This window comes from Ciona intestinalis, chromosome 3 (assembly GCF_000224145.3).
Source record: "Ciona intestinalis chromosome 3, KH, whole genome shotgun sequence".
In the NCBI taxonomy this organism is placed as follows: Eukaryota; Metazoa; Chordata; class Ascidiacea; order Phlebobranchia; family Cionidae; genus Ciona; species Ciona intestinalis.
Window position 1 is genome coordinate 1558134 of NC_020168.2, and position 20351 is coordinate 1578484.

Consider the following 20351-nt stretch of genomic DNA (forward strand, 5'->3'; position numbering starts at 1 on the left):
TTACACGTTATGTCTCTACATTCTATACAATTTTTATTTATACACCAATTATATCTCGGTGATCGGTCCCGTTTATATATATATTCCCGAAAATCTGCCATGTCTAAGAGAGGTCAGTCTAGTATATCGAGCTTCTTTGAGAAAGCTCCTAAACAACCAAATTTAGGAAAGACTTCAGGTCTTGCAGGGCCAAGCGATTTATTTTTCTGTCTGGATACGCCGATCGTTGAACGCAGCATAGAAGAACCAGTTCCACCTTCTTCGTTGCAGCTGGGCATTGCTGATAAAAATGTTTCATCCCTTCCCGAACCCTTTGATTCCACCTGCCTACCCGCAAAACTTCCGAAGAAAGACGGCCGCCAATTACAAGCTAGTTGGTTTAATGTATGCCCATGGCTCCGCCCAAATGAGGATGGAAGCATGCGATGTTCAACTTGCGTGTGGGCAACATTGAATAGTCGTGTTAACATAAAAGATAGAGCTTTATTAAGCAAAAGTCCATTTGTTCGTACAGAATACGGGTGGTCGAATTTTAAAAAGGGATTGCAATCTTTGCAGAAACATGGGTCTTCTGATCCACATAAAAACGCTGAACACGCTGTGCAAGTAAGTAAACCAAATATAAAATTCGTGATTTGAACGTATTTTTTATATATTTTTTATTGTTGTTTGTTGCGAATACTATATGTTAGTGTTTATTGTATAGGTTGAAAAAGACAAAGACGAAAATTTCGCGATAGTCGATAAGCGAACAACTGAGCAACAACGGAAGTTTAAATTGGCACTAACCGCTATTTTCGATAGCATTCGACATTGTGGTCGAATGTGCATTGCTTTGAGGGGACATGGTGACGAAAAAAAATCGAGTAATATATGGAGCATGGTGAAGTTTGTGGGGAAGTATAATTCAGAGGTAATGGAATACCTGGAGCATGATTCTGTCTCCAAATACATGTCGCCAGAAATTCAAAATGAAATGATACGCATTCTGTCACTTACAATTTTGCGGTCTTTAATCATAGACGTAAAAACAAAATCAGTTGTGAAGTTACCGTCAGGCAACCGCACCTTCGTTGAAAGGAACAGCAATTACGTGTTTTCTATTATTGCCGACGAAACAACTGATATATCGAGACATGAACAAGTCAGTTTGTGTGTTCGATATTGCACAGGAGATTTCGAGGCTAATGAGGTATTTTTAGGCTTCTATGAAACTGCCAAAACGGATTCGAAAACCTTATTTTCGCTGATTAAAGACGCGCTGACAAGGCTAGGGCTTGACTTCTCTCAATTACGTGGCCAGGCATATGATGGTGGAAGCAACATGGCAGGCAAACTCAGTGGCTTGCAAAAGAGAGTGCGGGATGATAATCCAAAAGCCCCCTTACTTTCATTGTGTAGGCCATCAATTAAATCTCGTTTGCCAGGATGCTTGTTGCGGATTTGCTACCGTCGCCCATGTAATTGGAATTCTTAACAACACCGTTAATTTTATACGAGAATCACCAAAGCGTTCTTCCCATTTTGCTGATGTTTTAGAAGAATTATCAATGGAGAAAACCACACTACGACCTCTGTGCCCCACTCGCTGGATTCTCCGTTCACTGTGCATCAATGCAGTATTGGAAAAATACAAAGCACTATTAGTATTTTTGGATAAGTTGCAGAGTGACATAGAGTATCCAGCGAATGTACGATCCAAAGCCTTTGCTATTCTGTCCAATTTAGAAAAGTTTAGCACATATTTCGTCTTGCGGTTGCTACAGCGTCTTTTTGCCACCATCAACCCCATTCATAAAAATGTGCAGGGGAAAAATGTATCGACAGGTGATATCCAAAAGTGGATTAGCACACTTACTGATACTCTTTCCAGTGATGCTGCTTCAAAATCTGCAGAAGAATTATTTGATGAATGCACCCGACATGCCCACGTTTTAAAAATCGGTTTTCCTTCTCTGCCTGGACGTAGAAGAAACTCTACAGAGGGAGATATAACAACTTATTTCACAAAGCTATATCGTGAAGTATTTCAGGAAGCCACCCGCTCTATTCTACACAGGTACCAGTCCGACTCTTTAATCGGGGCCAATTTGCTTCGTCGGCTGCTGGAAGACGAAGCTATGAAACCCAGCGAAATGAAAGAAGTTACTTCATTTTACGAAGATTGGGAATTTGGAGCCCTTTCTCGAGAGAGAAGCCAATGGTTTGCTCGCTGTCGCCGAAATAACTGGCCGATTTCAGTAAATGAGCTGAGAAAGCATATGGGAATGGATAGTGCGTTACGCGATATGGCCCCAAACCTCCGTTCAGCTCTTGTTACATACATCGTGCTGCCAGTATCATCGTGCGAGGCGGAACGTTCATTCAGCCTGCTTCGTCGTTTAAAAACCTATATTCGAACCTCCCAATCGCAACAACGTATGAACCACTTGGCCCTAATGGCAATCCACAAAGAAAAAACAGACACCCTGGACCTCAGCGTTGCTGTAGATGAGTTTATCTCGGTAAAACAAAGATGAAAAAATAAGTTTCGAGACTCGTCTCTCTAAAACTCTACAGAAAATTCAAAGCGTTCCTGTTTTTTTGTTTACACTGTTTTATTTCGCAAATTAAAAACTTGCAAATATAAAAAAAATGGTTTGGTTTAACGATTTATTTTGTTAAACCTAAACATGAATACCGATTATAGCTGCGTCTTTTTATTTTTAGCTTAAGACAAAGCGAGTTGATTTTTATATTAGTGCATGCAACGGGAAAGTTGTAAGTATGGTGCATACCAGCATACATTAAATGAAACTAGAGCTTTACACGCTTACGTTAGGAATGCAGTAACATCGCCTGTTCAACCAGGTTATTGTTTGTTTAGTCGATTTGTAATGCCTTCAGACACGGCACGTCGCAGGCTCGCGTCAGTAAAAATGCGGCTTCTAGAAAGTTACGCATCGTATGACGTCATAACCTAAAACGTAACTGCTGCCTCGCCACCCCGGTTTTTATCAGAATGATTAATGTTTCGACGCCTATGACTGTGATCATATCTACTGATTGCATTCACAGTCATTAATTATAAGTAACTTGGTTGATATAAATTTCTCACATATTTTGTAAATCTGTTTCCTGTGGTTTATCTTCTGCAGTTGATGAAATTGTGTCTGAATCCACCGCATAGGCCTAAATTTGTTTAAACAATAAAATACCAACATTAGAGAAAAATATAGAATAAAGTTGTATGCAAAATTAGTTTATGATTTATTATGTATCTACACTTCAAACCAATGGCTAGCTAATTTGGCGATATAGAAAAGCAAAGGTGCACTGTTTTATTTTGTTGTAGTTTAATATTTAGATTTAGTGAAAAAAAAACAAACAAGATAGAGTTAATTACTGACCTGAGAAACAGAGAGAGAGCTTATATGAAGTCTGTGATCCCCTGAGCCATCATGACTCACATCAAAAGCATCTAAATATAAACCCATTAAGTTTGTGATGCAAACTGACCATCTGCCCAGCACTCACAAGCAAAGTGCAAACAAGATTGGTAACCTCTGAAGTTTATGTAATTTGTAATCCTTGCAGGAAAACAAAGTTAAAAATGTAAGCTAGGTAATGCATTATTAATAAAGCACTTCATTGGTGTAAAATTTTATAACCCCCTGCTGGTTAATACATACCCACACTAAGTCAAGGTTTCTGCTACTAACTACGAATAAATTCAATGTTAAATACTTTGCTTTAACATTTCCTAACATTAGCAGTGTCAGAACTTGATCAATAATATTTTTAAATATTTTTAATGACCTGTAACTACATGTTATAAATTTGGGGTAGTCAAAAAAGAGACATTAATTTATTATAGAATCACTACTAGAGTTTATAATGACATGAAATACACGATTCATTCTAAGCTATAATAGAACAAAATTACCTTGAACAGTTGAAGTATTCGAGCTGTTTATCTTCAACATTTCTTTGAGAGAATTAGACAACTCATGGTGTCCATTCTGTATTGGCAACCCGTTGGAGGCTTCCATGGCTGATTTTACATAAAAAGTCAAATTTCACTGAAACCAGATTTGTTAAAACTGTATCGTAATACTGGGAAGTTACAATGTGTATTGTAAACCAAAATCCTCAATTTCTTAAAAAGTAGTTATAAACCTTGGGTCAGATTTCTACTGGAGATCCTACAGTGAAAACGGCACAATTTTTAACACGGCGTACTAAGCACGATGCATATTCACCAGATTAGAAAAGAAAAATTTGATTAAAAACTGTTTTAAGGCAACTGGCGACTGTACAGAACCAGAATAAAAGTGTGCATCATATTTCTAAATACTTTAAATTAACACTTGCTGATTACAGACAATTAGTAGAGTAGAAATGTTACTGAGTACCACATAATATATAGTCGCAAAAAAAAACATGGAAACATAATATTGTGGGGATTTCATTAAAAAAGGCATTAAGAGTATTAAAATTATTTTAAAATCACATTTCACAAAAAAACACTATCATTTAAAATTGAAACAATTATATTAATTAAGATAGCGTAAATTGAAGAAGTTTAACTTGCAACTTTTGGAGCAACTTCGTTGGATAAATGGGAAAATATCATTTATTACATCGTATGTACTCTAGACAAATTAATCAACTTTCAAGTTTTAATTCAAGAGTTAGGTAAAATAGGATTTAGTACAACCCAATGCTATACATCACTTGTAGTGGTAGCATAAAACAATTTAAGCATAAGTATCTGTTGCAACATGTAAGTACACATGGGTACGGATGCTATGTACCGTCCACTCAAATTTGGCATTTAAATAAAATGTGACAAATCAAATGAATTAAAACAGAGCCAAACCACTGAACTTTAGACACATTGTTAAGTCACCATTGTGCTAAAATTTTAATAAAAGACGAGCTTCCTATTAGAGAAAATGAATACCAAGTATATAAAGATTTATGCAGTGTAAAGCAGTACCCAAAAATATATTATGAGATGTATGATTTGGAATAATGCACAACCAAAATGTCGGAATATAATACAATTTCAAATTGGTGTTGTTTTATAACAACCATATATATATATATGGTAGGCTACCATTATGAAAGAAATTTCACACACAAGACAAATCAGCTTACAGTTATTGTAAGTACTGCGTTGCAACAAAATTAGAGCGATTATAATAAAAACAGTACCTACCAGCTGGAATGCTCTGGCTTAAAAAGGATAATTAAAAGACACATAGCACCATGGATATAAAAAAAACATAAAAAATTAACGAAGAACCAAATGCATTCTTTGTTATAAAGGAACAAAATTACAAGCAGATATGAAAAGAACAAAATGATATACTTGAATACTTCTTCCATCTATTCTGTTTGATCAGGACAACATGTAAAAGAGTAAAACAGGCTTACAGTCCTTTCATATCTAATGAATTCTTTTCCCTCTTGAATAAATAAAAATTAATATACAGAACTCAGTTGGATAGCATTGGAGTTAGTGTGATGCGGATTTGATGTGCACTGGTTGCAATTTCAGACATTCGATCTACCATTTCTTGTACAGCAGATACACTTGGCCATTGCAATGCAGCACCTTTCGTTGCTACCACTGTCCTTTTAAGTATTGAACAAAGGTTTGTACACTGCCGCTGAAGAGCTTGCTTCACTGGTTCCACCTGCAATCTTTGACACATACTGTCACCAACAAAAACCAGTTGATGGGCAGAGAAAATCACATATTTTCCAAGCGGTACAAATGAATGGGGTGGATTGCCTGCATCAACTGCAGAAACAAATCTGTCAATGGACTTTGAGAGATTGTGAATTAGGGCTGGAACATCAATCTTTAAACTTAGCAAGTATTCCCTGTCTTTGGAATTGAAGAAAACAGCAGTGTTATTTTTTAATTCAATTTTGGAATCGAGTGTGACTATCTGAGTTCGACGCTTGTTTAGGCCGGACATTGGACTGGTTTCATGACTGCTAAGTTCAAACTCGTCTTTGTCTTGCAAAGCAACATAATCATAATCTTCAAGCCATGCATCTTCACCAAGCATTATTGTGTTTGAAGTAGATTGACTTTGTGCTTGTTGAAGTGAAGCTGGCACTGCAGGTAATGGCCGAGCTTGTAATGCTTGTATAGCTTGTGGAAAAGGTTTGTTTGGTTTAACAGGAGTAGATGATTTTACAGGTGATTTATTGGGTGAACAAGATGTAAACAGAACATGTATATGGCTGTGAATGAAGTTAGCAAGCTGCGATGCATCATCTGAAACAGCTCTTGAAGTCATCACAAAACTATCGACAGCATCTAACACAACTTCTTCACTGTTTTCATGCAAAGCAAGTTTGTTTATATCCCACGTATTATTGTCACCCAACTCGGAGAGTGCACGATTTAACATACCCAAATCTTCTTCAATTGGAACCAACTGCTTCCTTAATCCGAGTTGTACATTTTTCGATGCACGGGCTTCTCCATTCCGATCAACTGCTACAGAATTAGCAGTAGCACCACGCGCAAATGTAAGAAAGTGATTAACTGCAACCATGATCTTTAAAAATAACGTATGCACTATATCGACCTTGTCAGAAATATTTTCAGGCTTTCTCCAGTTTTCTTTCACCAGTGTCAATAAATTAGACACCGAATCTTCAAGCTCTTGCTTAGTTTCTATCAACTTATTAACAGCAACATCCACATCTATATTTAGCTCGTCAAACAAACCTGGTGTATTATCTATATAGCTACTATAAGACTCGCGTGAGGTAACAGACAATCGGTTGTTCTGCTTCACCTCAATAGAAGGTTCATTTAAAGACAACCTTCTGATAAGACCATCCACCACATCTTCGTCGGACAACTTTTGAGCAACAGTTTGTTTCTGTTTGGATGAACCATCTCGGGTCACTTGTGGAGGAACGTCATATATGTAGTCAGTATTCTCATTAATAGGTTTAGAAATTGGATCTGGCACCTGGTTCATCTCGCGTCGCATTCTTCGAAGACTGCTCAGTCCTGAAGAAATGTATCGTCTTCCAACTGCTGTTTTACTGGACTGTGGTATGTCGTAAACTACATCACGGTCCATAGACTCCTGTTGGGTTGGGAAAGGTTGGGAGTTTGGTGTTTCAAATGTATCAAGCACATTACCCGCACTTCTTGACAAAGTACTTGTATTTAGCCTTAATGTTGAAGGTGGAACATCATAAACATCTTCAGGGTTCATAGCATTAAACATTGCATCCATGTCTATTGGTTCAGTTCTCCTTGGAGGAACGTCATACACATCCTCAGGTGCCGATTGAGGACCTCTTGATACAATGGGAGGAACATCATACAAGTCACTTGGATCTGGAGTCATTACAGCTGTCAAACTGCTGGGGACATCATACACTTCTTGCTCTTCATCTTTACTCGCGTGAGCGAAAGCTGATGCCTGAGGCACATCATAAACCTCTTCTCCATCCACAGAGTTCCCCCTCCATGCTCCAGGTCGAGGTATATCGTATATTTCTGTTGGAGAATTACTCTGTTGATTGCTTAATCCCCCATTGTTGTTATTCCGGTTAATCGGCAACTGTCGCCTAGGAATATCATATTCTTCATCCTGGTCTATTTGTGGGTTGGGTGAGTTCCAATAATGGGTAGGAGGTACATCATAGGTTTCTTCTGGTGCTGTACCACCAGTAGAGTTTTGCATGCCTTCATACATGCCTGGTAATATCCGTAAACGATTTCCTGGTGCTATGCCTTGCCTCCCATTTAATGAGCATAACCACCACCCCTCCAACCCAGCAGTGTTCTGTTCAATTATAGTAACAATATCACCCCGATTAAATGTTATTTCATCCTCAGTTTCAGCTGCATTGTCATAAATTGCTTTGGCTAGCACATGCAAGCCACCACCACCAGATGCCATGTCAGAACTCTATTTTAATCAATTCCCTAAGTAAACAGCACCAGCTACTTTGACATACTTCTTCAAGACAAAATTGATTTAGATATTTACTTTCTCTTGTTACAATATGATATGCGGCTACTTATTGAACCCCTGTACAATTCAGTACATGCTACAAAATATACATTATTTTTCAGTGTATACTAATATTCGTAATCGTAATTAATATGTTTTGAAAAAAAATTATTGTTTCACAAGTGTGCATGGTTTATTGTCTTAATTTGGTGATTGTAGAATCATTAGAAATGACGAAACATAGCTTCTAAAATTTTTACTCTGTATACCGATTTGCAGAGCATAGCAGTTCCCGCGGATCTTTAAAAAAAATGTGTGCAAGGTATATGTAGATTTCCAATCTACATTAGGAAATCTTATTCGATACAATCTTTATTGTTTAATTAATCTACATGTGTGGAACATTTTTATGGCGTGCATAAACAAAACATTTTCAACGGGACTAAATTTTAGAGGCAAATTTTTTTTAAGGTTTTATACATAGCGAAATTAATTAAAAACGCCCGATTTTGGGTTTCAATTGTATCTATAATATTTCTGTCGACATGCTGACAAAAGATCACTTCTATTCAAAGCCAGACTAAAAGGACAGTAAATTGGATACTTCTTGAAGGTAGACAATTTGGTTGTTATAAACGCCAGGATTTTAAGAAAAGAATAACCACTTTTATGGTCAAATTATAAGCTGAAATTTTGACCTGGCAAACGGCCATTAAGGTTTCTCTAAACTCAACAAAAATAAATTTATTCACATACATGTTGCATTTACGCCTGTACGAAGTATTCATCCTAAACAGAACAATCCTTTACTTGATAACAAAAAGAATATTGATAACATTTATTGATAACAAACAGGTGTTTTGTGAGGCAGGTAATAAAGTCATAATAATAACAAATATGATTTGGTTAGCTTACAGTGGTTTCCAAACTGTGGTGCACGTACTACCCACAGGTGGTACGCAAAGGTCTCCAAGGTGGTACGCAAGCAGCTTATTAAGTTCACACGAAACGATCGCAAAGGATCTTTTAGTGATTGTCGTAAACATTATTTCAGTTCACAAAAATTACGTAGAGCGTCTCATTTCATGCTATATTCCTTACTACAATAGTTCCCAACTTTTTTAAATAGAAGTGTTGCTTTACGTGAGTACAAAGTATTTTTGCAAACCTATCTATACTTAACCTACACGCAAATATCTAACCTGTTTTCAAGCACCTACATGCTAAATAATTAAGGGGACAATCGCTATTACGACTTAAATAATCAACATGTGAATTGCTATTATATCGTAAATAATTGGCAGGTCAGTGTTGGAAAATGCATATTTTTTACTGTTTGCACGAACCGTTCGGTCATTTTAGTGATTCGTTGTGTTCTCGCAGCGTAACCATGCTATTAAAATAGAACGCATGTTTATGTTTTCAATAAATACAGAACTAAGAAACCAAAGGGTATATTGTCGACCAGACATAAGAAAGTTTATTTAGGTATAAACAAATTTCTTTGTGTTAAAAAAATATGTACATACATTTTTAGACAATCCGGACGGTGACATTATCACTGATAAAGGGGTATTTCTAATATACTTTTTTTAAAGTTTAAGAGTTTTAACTTTTTATTTTAAATCAGATATGGAAACATTGGGCGCTTGTGTAATTTGACACTGGCTGTAATTCAATACAGGCAAATTTGCTGATGCTGCATTACTTGCAAGAGAGTAAATTACAACGTTGACTTTTTGCAGCTACACATTTTTTCATTTTTAATATTTTTCGCTCTTGTGTGCAACATTATGGCAATAGCATAAGGCTCTGCACGGCCCAGATTTCCTAACAAAATATTGTCGAAATATGAACTTCACTACAGTGAATGGTCAGTTATTAAATAAGTTCATGTGCGGTAAAAAATATAAAAATCGCTACGATACTTACAGTAAAATTTTGAACACCTATTTCTTAACAAACATTCTGCTCGGCGGTAATCCTTTAGCTGGTGGCCACCTGAAATTTTGGTTTCAAAATGTTCCTTAGGTCTCACTGATACCCACTGTATAACTTTTTTTTGAAAAAACTCGCGCGTTCGTGTCGGGCATTCACCAGCTAAAGGATTACCCTGCTTGGCTGAGTACAGCTTAAGTAAATGGTAACTTTACTAAGCGTAAAGCATGGATTAATGTTACTACCGCAGCTGAATGGAAGTGGCAGTTAAACCTTAAGGATTGGTTTAGGCACATATTATTACAACGCATTGCAACTATTTGTTTATATTTTCTTGCAAATAACTCTGTCAGAATATTCTTTTTGTGTGGTGAGACTCCCACATCAAACGAAAGTCCAAAACCGTGGTTATACGATTAGTGGTTGCTGGTTGGTTGTTACATTTAGCGGTTAGCAGATAACATAGCACATAGGGGAGGTTCATTCACTAGAACCCAAACTGTATTATACAAAAATATTTGTTCCTAGTGACAAATAAACATAAACTGGTAACTAGCGAGGCGCATTTGGGACCAAAATTGTTCAGTAAAACTACTCAATTCATGATTCGCGACAATCAAGGTTTGGACAAGCCAGACATACTATAAACCACTGGCGTAGAGTACGGGCGCCAATTTAGGAATTTGCTACTTCTGTTAAATGCACAGCTACTGCACATGCGTAAAATGTCTCGACGATGACAACAGAATAATACGTAAAGAAATGTGTTAAAACTTGACTTATGTTTGCGCAATAATGACTATTACAACTTAACATCGTATTGTTTGTAATATGCTGCAAATCACGCCCAATTTACACCTCTTTGATTGACCAATCCGAAACAAAGGAATTGTGGATCAACTAGCATATTAAGACCAGACAATTGCATAATATGTATGCGTATGGGAGTATTTGTTATACAGCCCTGGAGACTCGTATAAAAGTACGTCGGCAACTGGTTTTCAAAATACGTCGGCAATATGCCGAAGATTTAAGACGCGTGGCAGGGCGTGACGTCACGAATCGCAACGTCAGCGTGAATTTGCCCGTCTCGAATTACAGTCGGTATGGTATAACACGAGCGCCCAATGTTTCGTATCTGATTAGACTGATTTTTAATAAAAAAACATAAGTTCCTAAACTTTTTTATATTGAAATAATACAAAGTGCTGCATTACGTCTTCTCTTTCACCGCAAACCACATGTTTTAAATGATTTTAATTAGCGACGCTTTTCGTCCAAAAAGAAATGTATTCTTGTACGCCTTTCTCCTTAATGACGTCATAAGCTCGTATCGAGCTTTTGGTTGAATCTCGGCGCTCGGCAAACCTGAGCTTTTACAACACTTTCCTATTGTTAACACCAAATTCACGAAACATTACCAACATCGTCTGCTTCATAGCCCAGGTGGAAGTATTCATTGCAAACTTATCAATCCTTTACTTGATCACATACGTAAAAAGGCAAATATCCAACCTGTTTTCAAGCTCCCGCTGGCTAAATAATCAAGGGGACAATCGTTATTATGACGCAAATAATCAGCGTGTAAATTGTTATTATGATGTAATCAATTGCCAGGTTAAACAATTGCTATTATGGTGCAATGAATCCACGTGTGAATCCTTACTATTTCGTAATAAACATGCCGCTTGGCTGAGGTAAACATCCTAAATATACAGCAGTGCTACTTCTGGAACATATCTAGGCTATTTATTACCGCAAATTACATTTATTTTACACACAGCTGTGAGAAAGGTCGTATTACCAATTCCTGCCGAAAAAAAACGTATGCGCCCCACGTATACAAGGACGTTAATGACGTCATAGTCAACGCGCAGGTGCGTTAGGAAATCGGACGCGCCTGACTTCATTTGCTATATACGACTACTATATGTATTATATTACCTCACTTTTAGCTTTTATCGCCTGTAAGTTTTGCAATTTCGGTCTTCAATATGAAAATAGTTTGTTTACAAAAAATTTTTTTTAAGTTTTTTTCTACATCGTCGGCAATAAACTTCCGACGGTTTGTCCAAATGCGTTGGCAAAACCGTCGGCAATAGCCGAGGTGAGTCTCCAGGGCTGATTATAGCAATGTTTAATTTACTTGATGCGAGTTGCGGATGCGCGCCAGGCATGTAAAAAAAAATACGGCGGATACGGATTCGTATTTAAATTTATTTGGCAGTTTCGTAAATCCTAGACGCGTGGTAAAAATGATTTTTTGCTCAAGAAAAAAACAGCTCTCCTAATATAAATCTGCCACAGTTTCATGTACTTCTCTGTGTTCGGTCAGCATACTATTAACAAAAGTTATTAACAAAAGCTAGTTTAAAAAACTGTAAAACTAATCGGCGATCACAAACCACAGTTTATGGCAACCGACACTTTCTTTTCTACCAGCAGCCAACTTCCTCTTTTAAATTTACCAGGAATTTGGTGATGGTTTAAATCCCCAAACATAACACATGTCGAAATACTGGTTTATATTGCTCACGTAATAAGCATTCGTCACAATTGCTATTATTGCGAAATAGCTAGTTATGTTAAGTCACAATTGCCAATGTCTCTTGCCCGTATAAATGCCGGATTTATGATAAAATAAAAGGTGTTTGTTACGTCAGCACTGCACGAATAGGTAACTTACATTAACTTTATGGGATTTTTTATGCAGCCTGTGAAGAAAATATATTCCAGACTACTAAAATATTGAGCGATATTTAAGTTACACTTGCAAGTTAAACGATGTTACATTGCGATAAGTGTTCCTTCCGCGTATAAGATTTAACTATTGCGTTAAGATACATCCGAATTAAATTGTCTTTCCGTGTTTGCCGCACTCCCAAGCAATTGCAAAACTCTATGGCAATGCTATAAACTTTACTCAATGCAGTTATATTTTAGGTTGTATTGTATAAATGCGTTGTGTTTTTTTTCGTAACTGTTTGCCTTTATTTAACTCAATCTAGCGCTTTGTGACAAGTTTTCCATTAGGTCTAAATATATTCAATTGGTAATAATATAGTAACAAAGTTTCGCGGCAGAGCAGTATTCAAACTGAATCTAGAAGACTTTTTGCGATAAACCAAAACAACTTATGAAGCAACAAAACGTGAAGAATGAAAAGGAAACAAACCGCTTGAATTATGGAAAACAGTTGCAAAAATAGATATAATTTTTTTTCGGGAAACAGTTGACTTGTAGAGGGCGCCATAGGTATATATAAATAACTTTATTTTGTCCCTAGCTATGGTCACGCCACTGTTGTGATAGGCTATATCAAAGAGATTAAAGGTTTTAATCTCTTTGGGCTATATCTCGTCACGCGGTCACGGTATTAAAAATAGGAAAATTTTTTATTACCATTTACGTGCAAAATAATAAAATTCATTACTACAGTGGCGAAAGAGTACGACTGATTGGTGAACAGAGGATATAATTATTTGTTCAAATTAAAAGTTACCATTTAAATTGGTAGAGCATTTATGTACAAATAAAATAGACACGACTCTCATATTATATCCGACATATTACGGACAATCAGAAATCAATCATTAACCATGACTATAAAGCAATCATCGGACTATAAAGCAATCAAATATAAATATAAATACCAGTCACAGGTTCCAACTGTGCCAATTTCAATGCTGTAGTCTGTGTTGCAAAGAATGTTATTTTGAAGATGTCGAATAGCTATTTAAGAAGAGGCGCGACCATTTGGTTTGTTATGCTATGTTTAAAGTTAACGATCGTGTTGATGTTTATGTATCTGCCAATTCCGAAAGCAATCTCGTTTCAGTGGTATAGTGAACAAAGGTGAAGCTATATGAGCTAATGTTTATATAGTTATTAGGTATATATGTACCTTCGTAGTTTACTCATAATGGCTGTTTGTGCAGTTTAATTTCCCGTTGTTTGGTAAATGCTTACGTGCAGCCAACAAACGTTAACATATTGTTACAGAGATTGGAAGAATGTGAAAAACTTTTTTTTAAATTCATTCTGGCCCCCATTTGATGATTAACAAAAATATGTTACCAGGTTATTCGACATCAGTATAAAAATCGGAGTTAAATGGCAACAGTATTTTTCCAAATGGTAGACAAAAATTGATAAACTTGAATCCTTAGTTAATCACACTTAAACCCGATGAAATGTAGTTTGCGAGTTTAAACCATCAATCGAATACCGTAGTTTAATAAGTTGAGAAATGTTGTGCAGTTTGATAGCCCTACTGTTAGGTCTATGGTGTGGTGTAAGACGGGACTCTTTAAAGTAGCCAACATATTGCCCAATGTTTAAAGACTCGACAAAAGGAACTGTCTTGGGGTGACACCACGATTTAATACCATTATACCAAAAAGTTGCAGAATACCCTATTTTTTAACTCTTTCAATTTCATGTCTCATCTTACAGTCTTTGTGGGTATTGCAAACTACTGATATAATAACAATATATATAGTAGGGTGGGGGAAGATGGGTCTCCTTTTACACATAATAACCAAATATCCTGTTTTAAATAATTAACAACGATCTATGGGAGCCGTGAGAATAAAGTTTTATAAAAAAAATCGTTGAATGTTTGTTTACTACCAAATTGGAGAAGAAAATAGATTGATAAGGTGTCCCATCTTCCCCCACCCTACTATATGTATGAAAACTATAATCGAAATTTGGTCACAGCTAAGGTCATTTGAGATGAGTAATATGAAGTGGTTTGTGTAAAATATAGTATAGCAATTAGCATTACCTAATTTGTGGCAGAATAATCTGAACTTTATTAATACTTCTGATTAATTTTTCTAGTATTACAACTTTAATTACCTTTGTATGATAGGCTACTATCTTTATAAATTGATGTTGTAAAAAAACATTCCGCAGGTTAGCATGTTAAAAGCTGTAGTGGGGGCAAGACAGCGAGTGTTTAAACGGATTATTTAGCGATTCGCACAACAGGTGTAATTTTACTAATTCAAAAACAGACAAAGTGAGACAGAACAGTTAAAGATCATTGTTAATTTTGATTAATAAATGATTTTATTATTAGAAATACACGTAAATATTACGAAGAAGTAGCAAACGCTTTGATAACAGATTTAAACATTCTTTTTCTTATGTTCCAATGTTATAGTTTTAACATGTTATTGTTTAAAATTAAGTATTGTTCGATCATCATCTTATATAGTAGGGTGGGGGAAAATGGGACACTTCCAGCACACAATATCTAAATACACTGATCGTGTTTTGAACAATTACAAACGGACTATGGGAGTCGTGAGAATAGCATTTTATAATTTGTTGAATTTTCTTTGTTTACGATACCAAATTGGATGAGGTAATAGAATGAAAATGTGTCCCATATTTCCTCACTCAATATTACAAATATTGTATCCCACAAACCCATATGAACTAGTTATAACAAAAAAATGATACCTAATAAAAACTAATGAGGTTTACATTTTTGCCGCAAACTAGGTATTGCTAGATTAACTATCGCTTATCCCCAACTGAATGTGACCGAATTTCGAATATATTTGTCATATATTATCTAGTTATTAAACCAGTATATTAAATTTGAATCAACCCTCTTTTTTAAATGAAAAGCAAACCTTTTAAATTTTGGCAATAAAAACCTACAAAACTACAATGTGATGGAAGACGGGAAAAAATGAGAATTTTTTGTATTAACAATACTCTGCAACTTAACCTATATTAAAATCAACTCGCTGTGCTAGTTTCTTTGCCATCTAAACTTTATACTTAATAAGGATAATTTATTCTATTATCACTGATTTTGTGCCATATTGACGTTGGCCTATTAATTTTTTCCATTGTTTGTAACTTAGGTTTTTTCACAAAACTAAAACTAGCTTTATGAGACAAAATTAAACTGTACCAAATATTTCAACCTATTTAATTAACTAACGATACTAGATTGATGATATAAACTCGCATGATACTACAAATAAATGTCGGAAGTTTTAATATGATTCAGCCAGCCTTCAAAATAATAATAAAAAGATATTGTTATGCTTTTTTCACCTTTTGAAAAAAAAATTGTAATCGTTTAACACAGAATTTTAATACTTAACAACAGTATTCGTATTTGCCGTGCACTTTTTTGGACCTTCAGAGAATATACTGTCGAAAAACATTGTAACATTTTTATCTTCTATCATTGAATGGGTACCGGTAAAAGAAGAATTTTAAAAGCGTTATCTTTCCCCACACTACTATATTACCGAAAAGAATATAATATTATTTTGACCATTATAGGCATGCAATATGTGCTTAAGTGTCCTACTTTCCCGCACCAACTATGTTTTAGATATAATCGCGGAACCGACGTTTCTTGTCAATTATGAAAACAGATTTAAACGACAAATTTTGTCTCGTAGAAATGTCAGGTTTACATGTTTCAATGAACAATCTTGTCTTTCGACATTGTTACGTTAATAAATCCGATTTGCAGGTCATCTGCTCCATTATCGACCGCAAGTAGCGATTACAACAGCAGGCAAAACACGACGGGAATGTCCTTTAACCAACGCTTCAAAAGTAAGACCAGCTATGTTTAAACTACAGATTGATAAAGTTATGCGCTTACTTCAAATATTGTAGCACGGTTAGTCGGTTGTTACAATGACAGCGTAGCAGAAGGCCTGACTTTCCTGATTGCGGAAAAACGTTTATTTCCTTGTGTACAAAAGTTTTAAAAGAGTAAGTTTTGTCTAAAAAAATATAAGAGAACGTACTGACATATATTCTCAGAAGCGAAAAGTACATAGTAGTCAGAGACGGGATATGCTGGTGCAGTTCTGAATTAACTTTATACGTAACCAGGAATCTTGAAGGAAACTGTAAACAAGAGTGTTATGTCAAACAGCGGTGTACCAAGTCCAAGTTAAGAATTATTCGCATTTCCCTTGTTTATGTATTTAGTCAATTATACAAGCTCTGATATTGCTCACATCGAAGATGGAGTAATATAATTTGATGTTTTATCAATAAATCTAAAATATTAAAGCAGTGCACCGAATTTCGAATCTTTGCCAGACACCTTTTAAACGTTGTATATATAAACTTATCGATCGCATTTTAACCAATAAACGAAACTGTTTTGTTTTACTATCAATAATTGCAAACTGTTTGTTTAAATAAAAGCCTGTGTAAAATGCTTGCAGCAAGTATTCATTTACCTGGGTTATGTGCCGATCTCTCGGGAGAATTCTAGTAGAGCGAGTTTCAGTGCGTTAAAATCTGCGGCATCAGTTTGCTATTTTAAAACTTGTGTCTGCTCTCTGCTGTGCGTATACGCACCCTATTTCGTCGCTGAAACTTCAAGCAGAAGGGTCACGTCCAATCAAGTCGATGAACACCTCGGCATCGTGTGCCACAATCGGTCGATACTTAAGGTTTTAACAGAGAATGAAGGTTATTAAGTATGTGAAACCTACTGCTTCATGTGTTAAATGTTGGTCAGGGTCATGTAAAGTTTAGGTTAAGGATACTTCCTATACACCATGGTGCTGTTGCTACTGTAACGTTTTGGATTCCATTTACGAAATTATTCTCAAGAGTTACAATACTGCTGGACAGATGTGGAATGCCTATTGCTAATAATCTTCGAGGATCGAGAGGCGACGAGTCTCAGATCGGGTACGATGATCACAGTAAATTACTCATGTAAGTGAACGTTTTTACATATACCAAGTCACTTGCAAGGCAATAAGATTGTGGTTAAAATCCCGAGAGAATTTGTATAGTCACTATGAGTCACTTGCATTACAACAAGAGAATTGCTGTGGTTAAAATCCCGATAGTTTTATTTAGATTTGTGCTCTAAAACGTTTTACTAAGATTTGTACTCAATGTTGTGACGCAGAATGCAAGGGATGCTATCAAGTGTAATAATCACTTGTGTAGTGGTATCGGGTATCTTACTTATTGCTTGCTGCATCCGGCACTTCATTCTTGCCTACGATACGCAACAGGCAGGAGCTCTCTACTTGGAGCTGAGAAGACAAAGAAGACACCAGCAGCCACAACAGGCCCAGACAATAAATGCTTGTCCACACAATATTTATAGCACTCTGCCGGAGAACAGCTAGCAACGCACTTGTCGTTTAATTATTCGTTTATATATATATATATATATATGTCTAATTTTTTACCATTCCTGTCTTGTATTCTATAGTGATGATGTTATTTCGATCAAGAAATACATTGCAACACCGGCCTTTTCACAGCTGTGATACCTATTTGATGTGCAAGATTCTAAATTTCTGCAAATAATTTTATTTTATTCCTTACAGCGCGAATTTGTATGTTTATGATAATACAATTTATTTTTATTGTATTTTGAAGCTTCGTTCTCCGCTATGAATTTCGCAAAAAGGTCTGGTTTAAAACTAAATTTCATTTGTGAAAAAGTTCTCTTCGCACAAAACTAAAGAATCACGGGAATAGAAATGCGGAAATGTTCTGTCGCAGAGACTGCTGTTACTAAGTGAGTTAAAATCGATCTTTTTCTTATGTCGTCAAACATTTGGGTCAGGGCAATACTACCAACGTATATTTTCTCCTGTTGTAATATTATAGGTCATGTCTTATGCATGTAAAAACGACCACAGTACGTATTTATAAAATCCAATAATTAAATCAACTTAATAACAAATAAGAATTAACCGGATGGCTTGAGCGGCACACTAATGTACAAAATATAGATTTTAAAGCACTTATATATAGGTGATCTTTTGTCAAGAGGCAATGTGGTATAATATCTTCTACGGGGGTGTATATATACACATGTATTGCAATGCTTTGCTTATATTTTAAGTGGTACAGTTATACAGATGTTGCTATTATAATCGGAAAAGCAGAAAGTTTTTTTTAAATAAACTACGTGACTTGTTTGCGACTACCTTATAAACAGTTGCAGTCGTATACGGTTTAATAAACAGTTAAATACTCACAAAGATATAACAGTTAGATTTTCGAATGGACCTCAATGATAAAACTTTGACTGATGAATAATTAACCAAGTGTGTACTGGCTCGTCGCGGTTGTAAACTTACATGATTCATTTTACATAGGGTGGAATACGAAGAAGATACGCTTAGTGGCTTTTCTCGTTCTGTTTATCTGGAGATATAAACAAGAGACTGACAATTTGAATGAATGAATTTACATTGTCTAACTCTAGCTGACGAAGCTCAATTGCCGTCTTTGTGTGTACAAAATCGAGCAAAAGTGGTGACTTTCGCAATGGGCTTAACAAACGTTCTAAGGTTTGCTTGGTATTTTCTTATCAGATGAGGCTTTAAATAGCCTATGTTTATCAAACATTCTTTGTGAAAAAAGTATAAAGTTATTTAAATTTCCTATTAAATGATTAAACCAAAATTTCCCATTAAATAAAGGGTCGGCAACCTTTTTTATTGCACGGGCCAAATCACATATTTTTATTCGTCGCGCGGGCCGCACATGGAAAACCCGCATATTTTAATAACAATTTATTTACGTAACGAGAATAAGAACACAAACGCGTTAAACCGGTAATGTTTGGTTGGTTAGTGAGATATTTGATGTTGCTTGACTTTCGAAAGCTTTTCGATGTCTGGTTTCAAAGAAGTAGAAGCAAAATGAAGTATTCCGTCTAAATGCGAATCAGTGAGTTGTGTTCGCATTTCGTTCTTAGTAAATTTCATTTTTGAGAATAATTGCTCACACATGTGTTAAATGATTAAATGTTACAAAATAATTCCAACTTTAAATCCCGTTTTTGATTTTTTGATACTGCAAACCATGGCGCCCTCTATAACAGGCCTGGACACCGTCGGCGCCTCTCTCGAAACTGGAGGCGGATGGTTTTGCAGCGCTTGTATGAATTATAGACAGTTTTGATGAGTTATTTGACGAATTATCGCATTAGATAGTGTTTGCTCGGAGTTTTAGCAGTTAGTACAGTATAAATGTTTTGTTTTTTTTTTATTTAGCTTGCGTGTATTATGTGTATGATTGGCCACCAGTGAAAAATTTTAACTGAAGCTATGTTTGTTTAAGACACACAAGCGTTTTAGCAAAACTTTTCTAACTATAAATATTCTCTGAACTACAAGACCTACCACTTCCCAGTTTATTTTTGAATTTAAGTAGACTGCTTGCTTTTCGAAATCCCTTTTTGGCATTTGTTTTTTTTGTCATATAATCCTAATATTGATCTCAAGAATGGGCCTCTGTTCTGCTCTATCAAAAAAAACTTGAGAAATGATGTATTAGGTAGAATAGCAGGACAGATTGACACAGTCGAGGCAAAAGGCTAATCATAGTTAAAGATAACTTTTCCCTTCTTAAACTGTTGAGTTACACCAAGTCACATAAATTTAG

General features: G+C 35.7%; 3 protein-coding genes and 1 long non-coding RNA gene across 5 annotated transcripts in view; 2 read left to right on the forward strand and 2 right to left on the reverse strand.

The window, feature by feature from the left end:
• The window catches only part of LOC100177860 (enhancer of mRNA-decapping protein 4-like), a 29053-nt gene extending 23662 nt beyond the window's left edge, over nucleotides 1–5391 (reverse strand). For both annotated transcript variants that reach the window (XM_018811264.2, XM_009859669.3), the window contains exons 1-3: nucleotides 3926–5391; nucleotides 3390–3460; nucleotides 3098–3171 (exon numbers count right to left, since the gene is read on the reverse strand). In XM_018811264.2, coding sequence (XP_018666809.1) covers nucleotides 3098–3171; nucleotides 3390–3460; nucleotides 3926–4031 — 251 coding nt within the window. In that variant the 5' untranslated portion in view covers nucleotides 4032–5391. The remainder of the gene's footprint in view (nucleotides 1–3097; nucleotides 3172–3389; nucleotides 3461–3925) is intronic.
• Nucleotides 7–3107, forward strand: LOC113474112 (zinc finger MYM-type protein 1-like). Its single transcript, XM_026833744.1, has 2 exons — nucleotides 7–606; nucleotides 707–3107. The coding sequence occupies exons 1-2, from the start codon at nucleotides 10–12 to the stop codon at nucleotides 1475–1477; spliced, it is 1368 nt and encodes a 455-aa protein (XP_026689545.1). The 5' UTR covers nucleotides 7–9; the 3' UTR covers nucleotides 1478–3107.
• LOC100181496 (breast cancer anti-estrogen resistance protein 1) lies at nucleotides 4185–8020 on the reverse strand. The gene has a single exon (XM_002126376.5). It carries the CDS (start codon nucleotides 7929–7931, stop codon nucleotides 5484–5486), a length of 2448 nt encoding a protein of 815 aa, XP_002126412.1. The 5' UTR covers nucleotides 7932–8020; the 3' UTR covers nucleotides 4185–5483.
• Nucleotides 8021–13583: 5563 nt separating this feature from the next.
• Nucleotides 13584–17960, forward strand: LOC108949330. Its single transcript, XR_003395771.1, has 4 exons — nucleotides 13584–13778; nucleotides 16435–16520; nucleotides 16806–17648; nucleotides 17848–17960. It is a non-coding gene; the product is annotated as an uncharacterized LOC108949330 (long non-coding RNA).
• Nucleotides 17961–20351: the final 2391 nt, after the last annotated feature.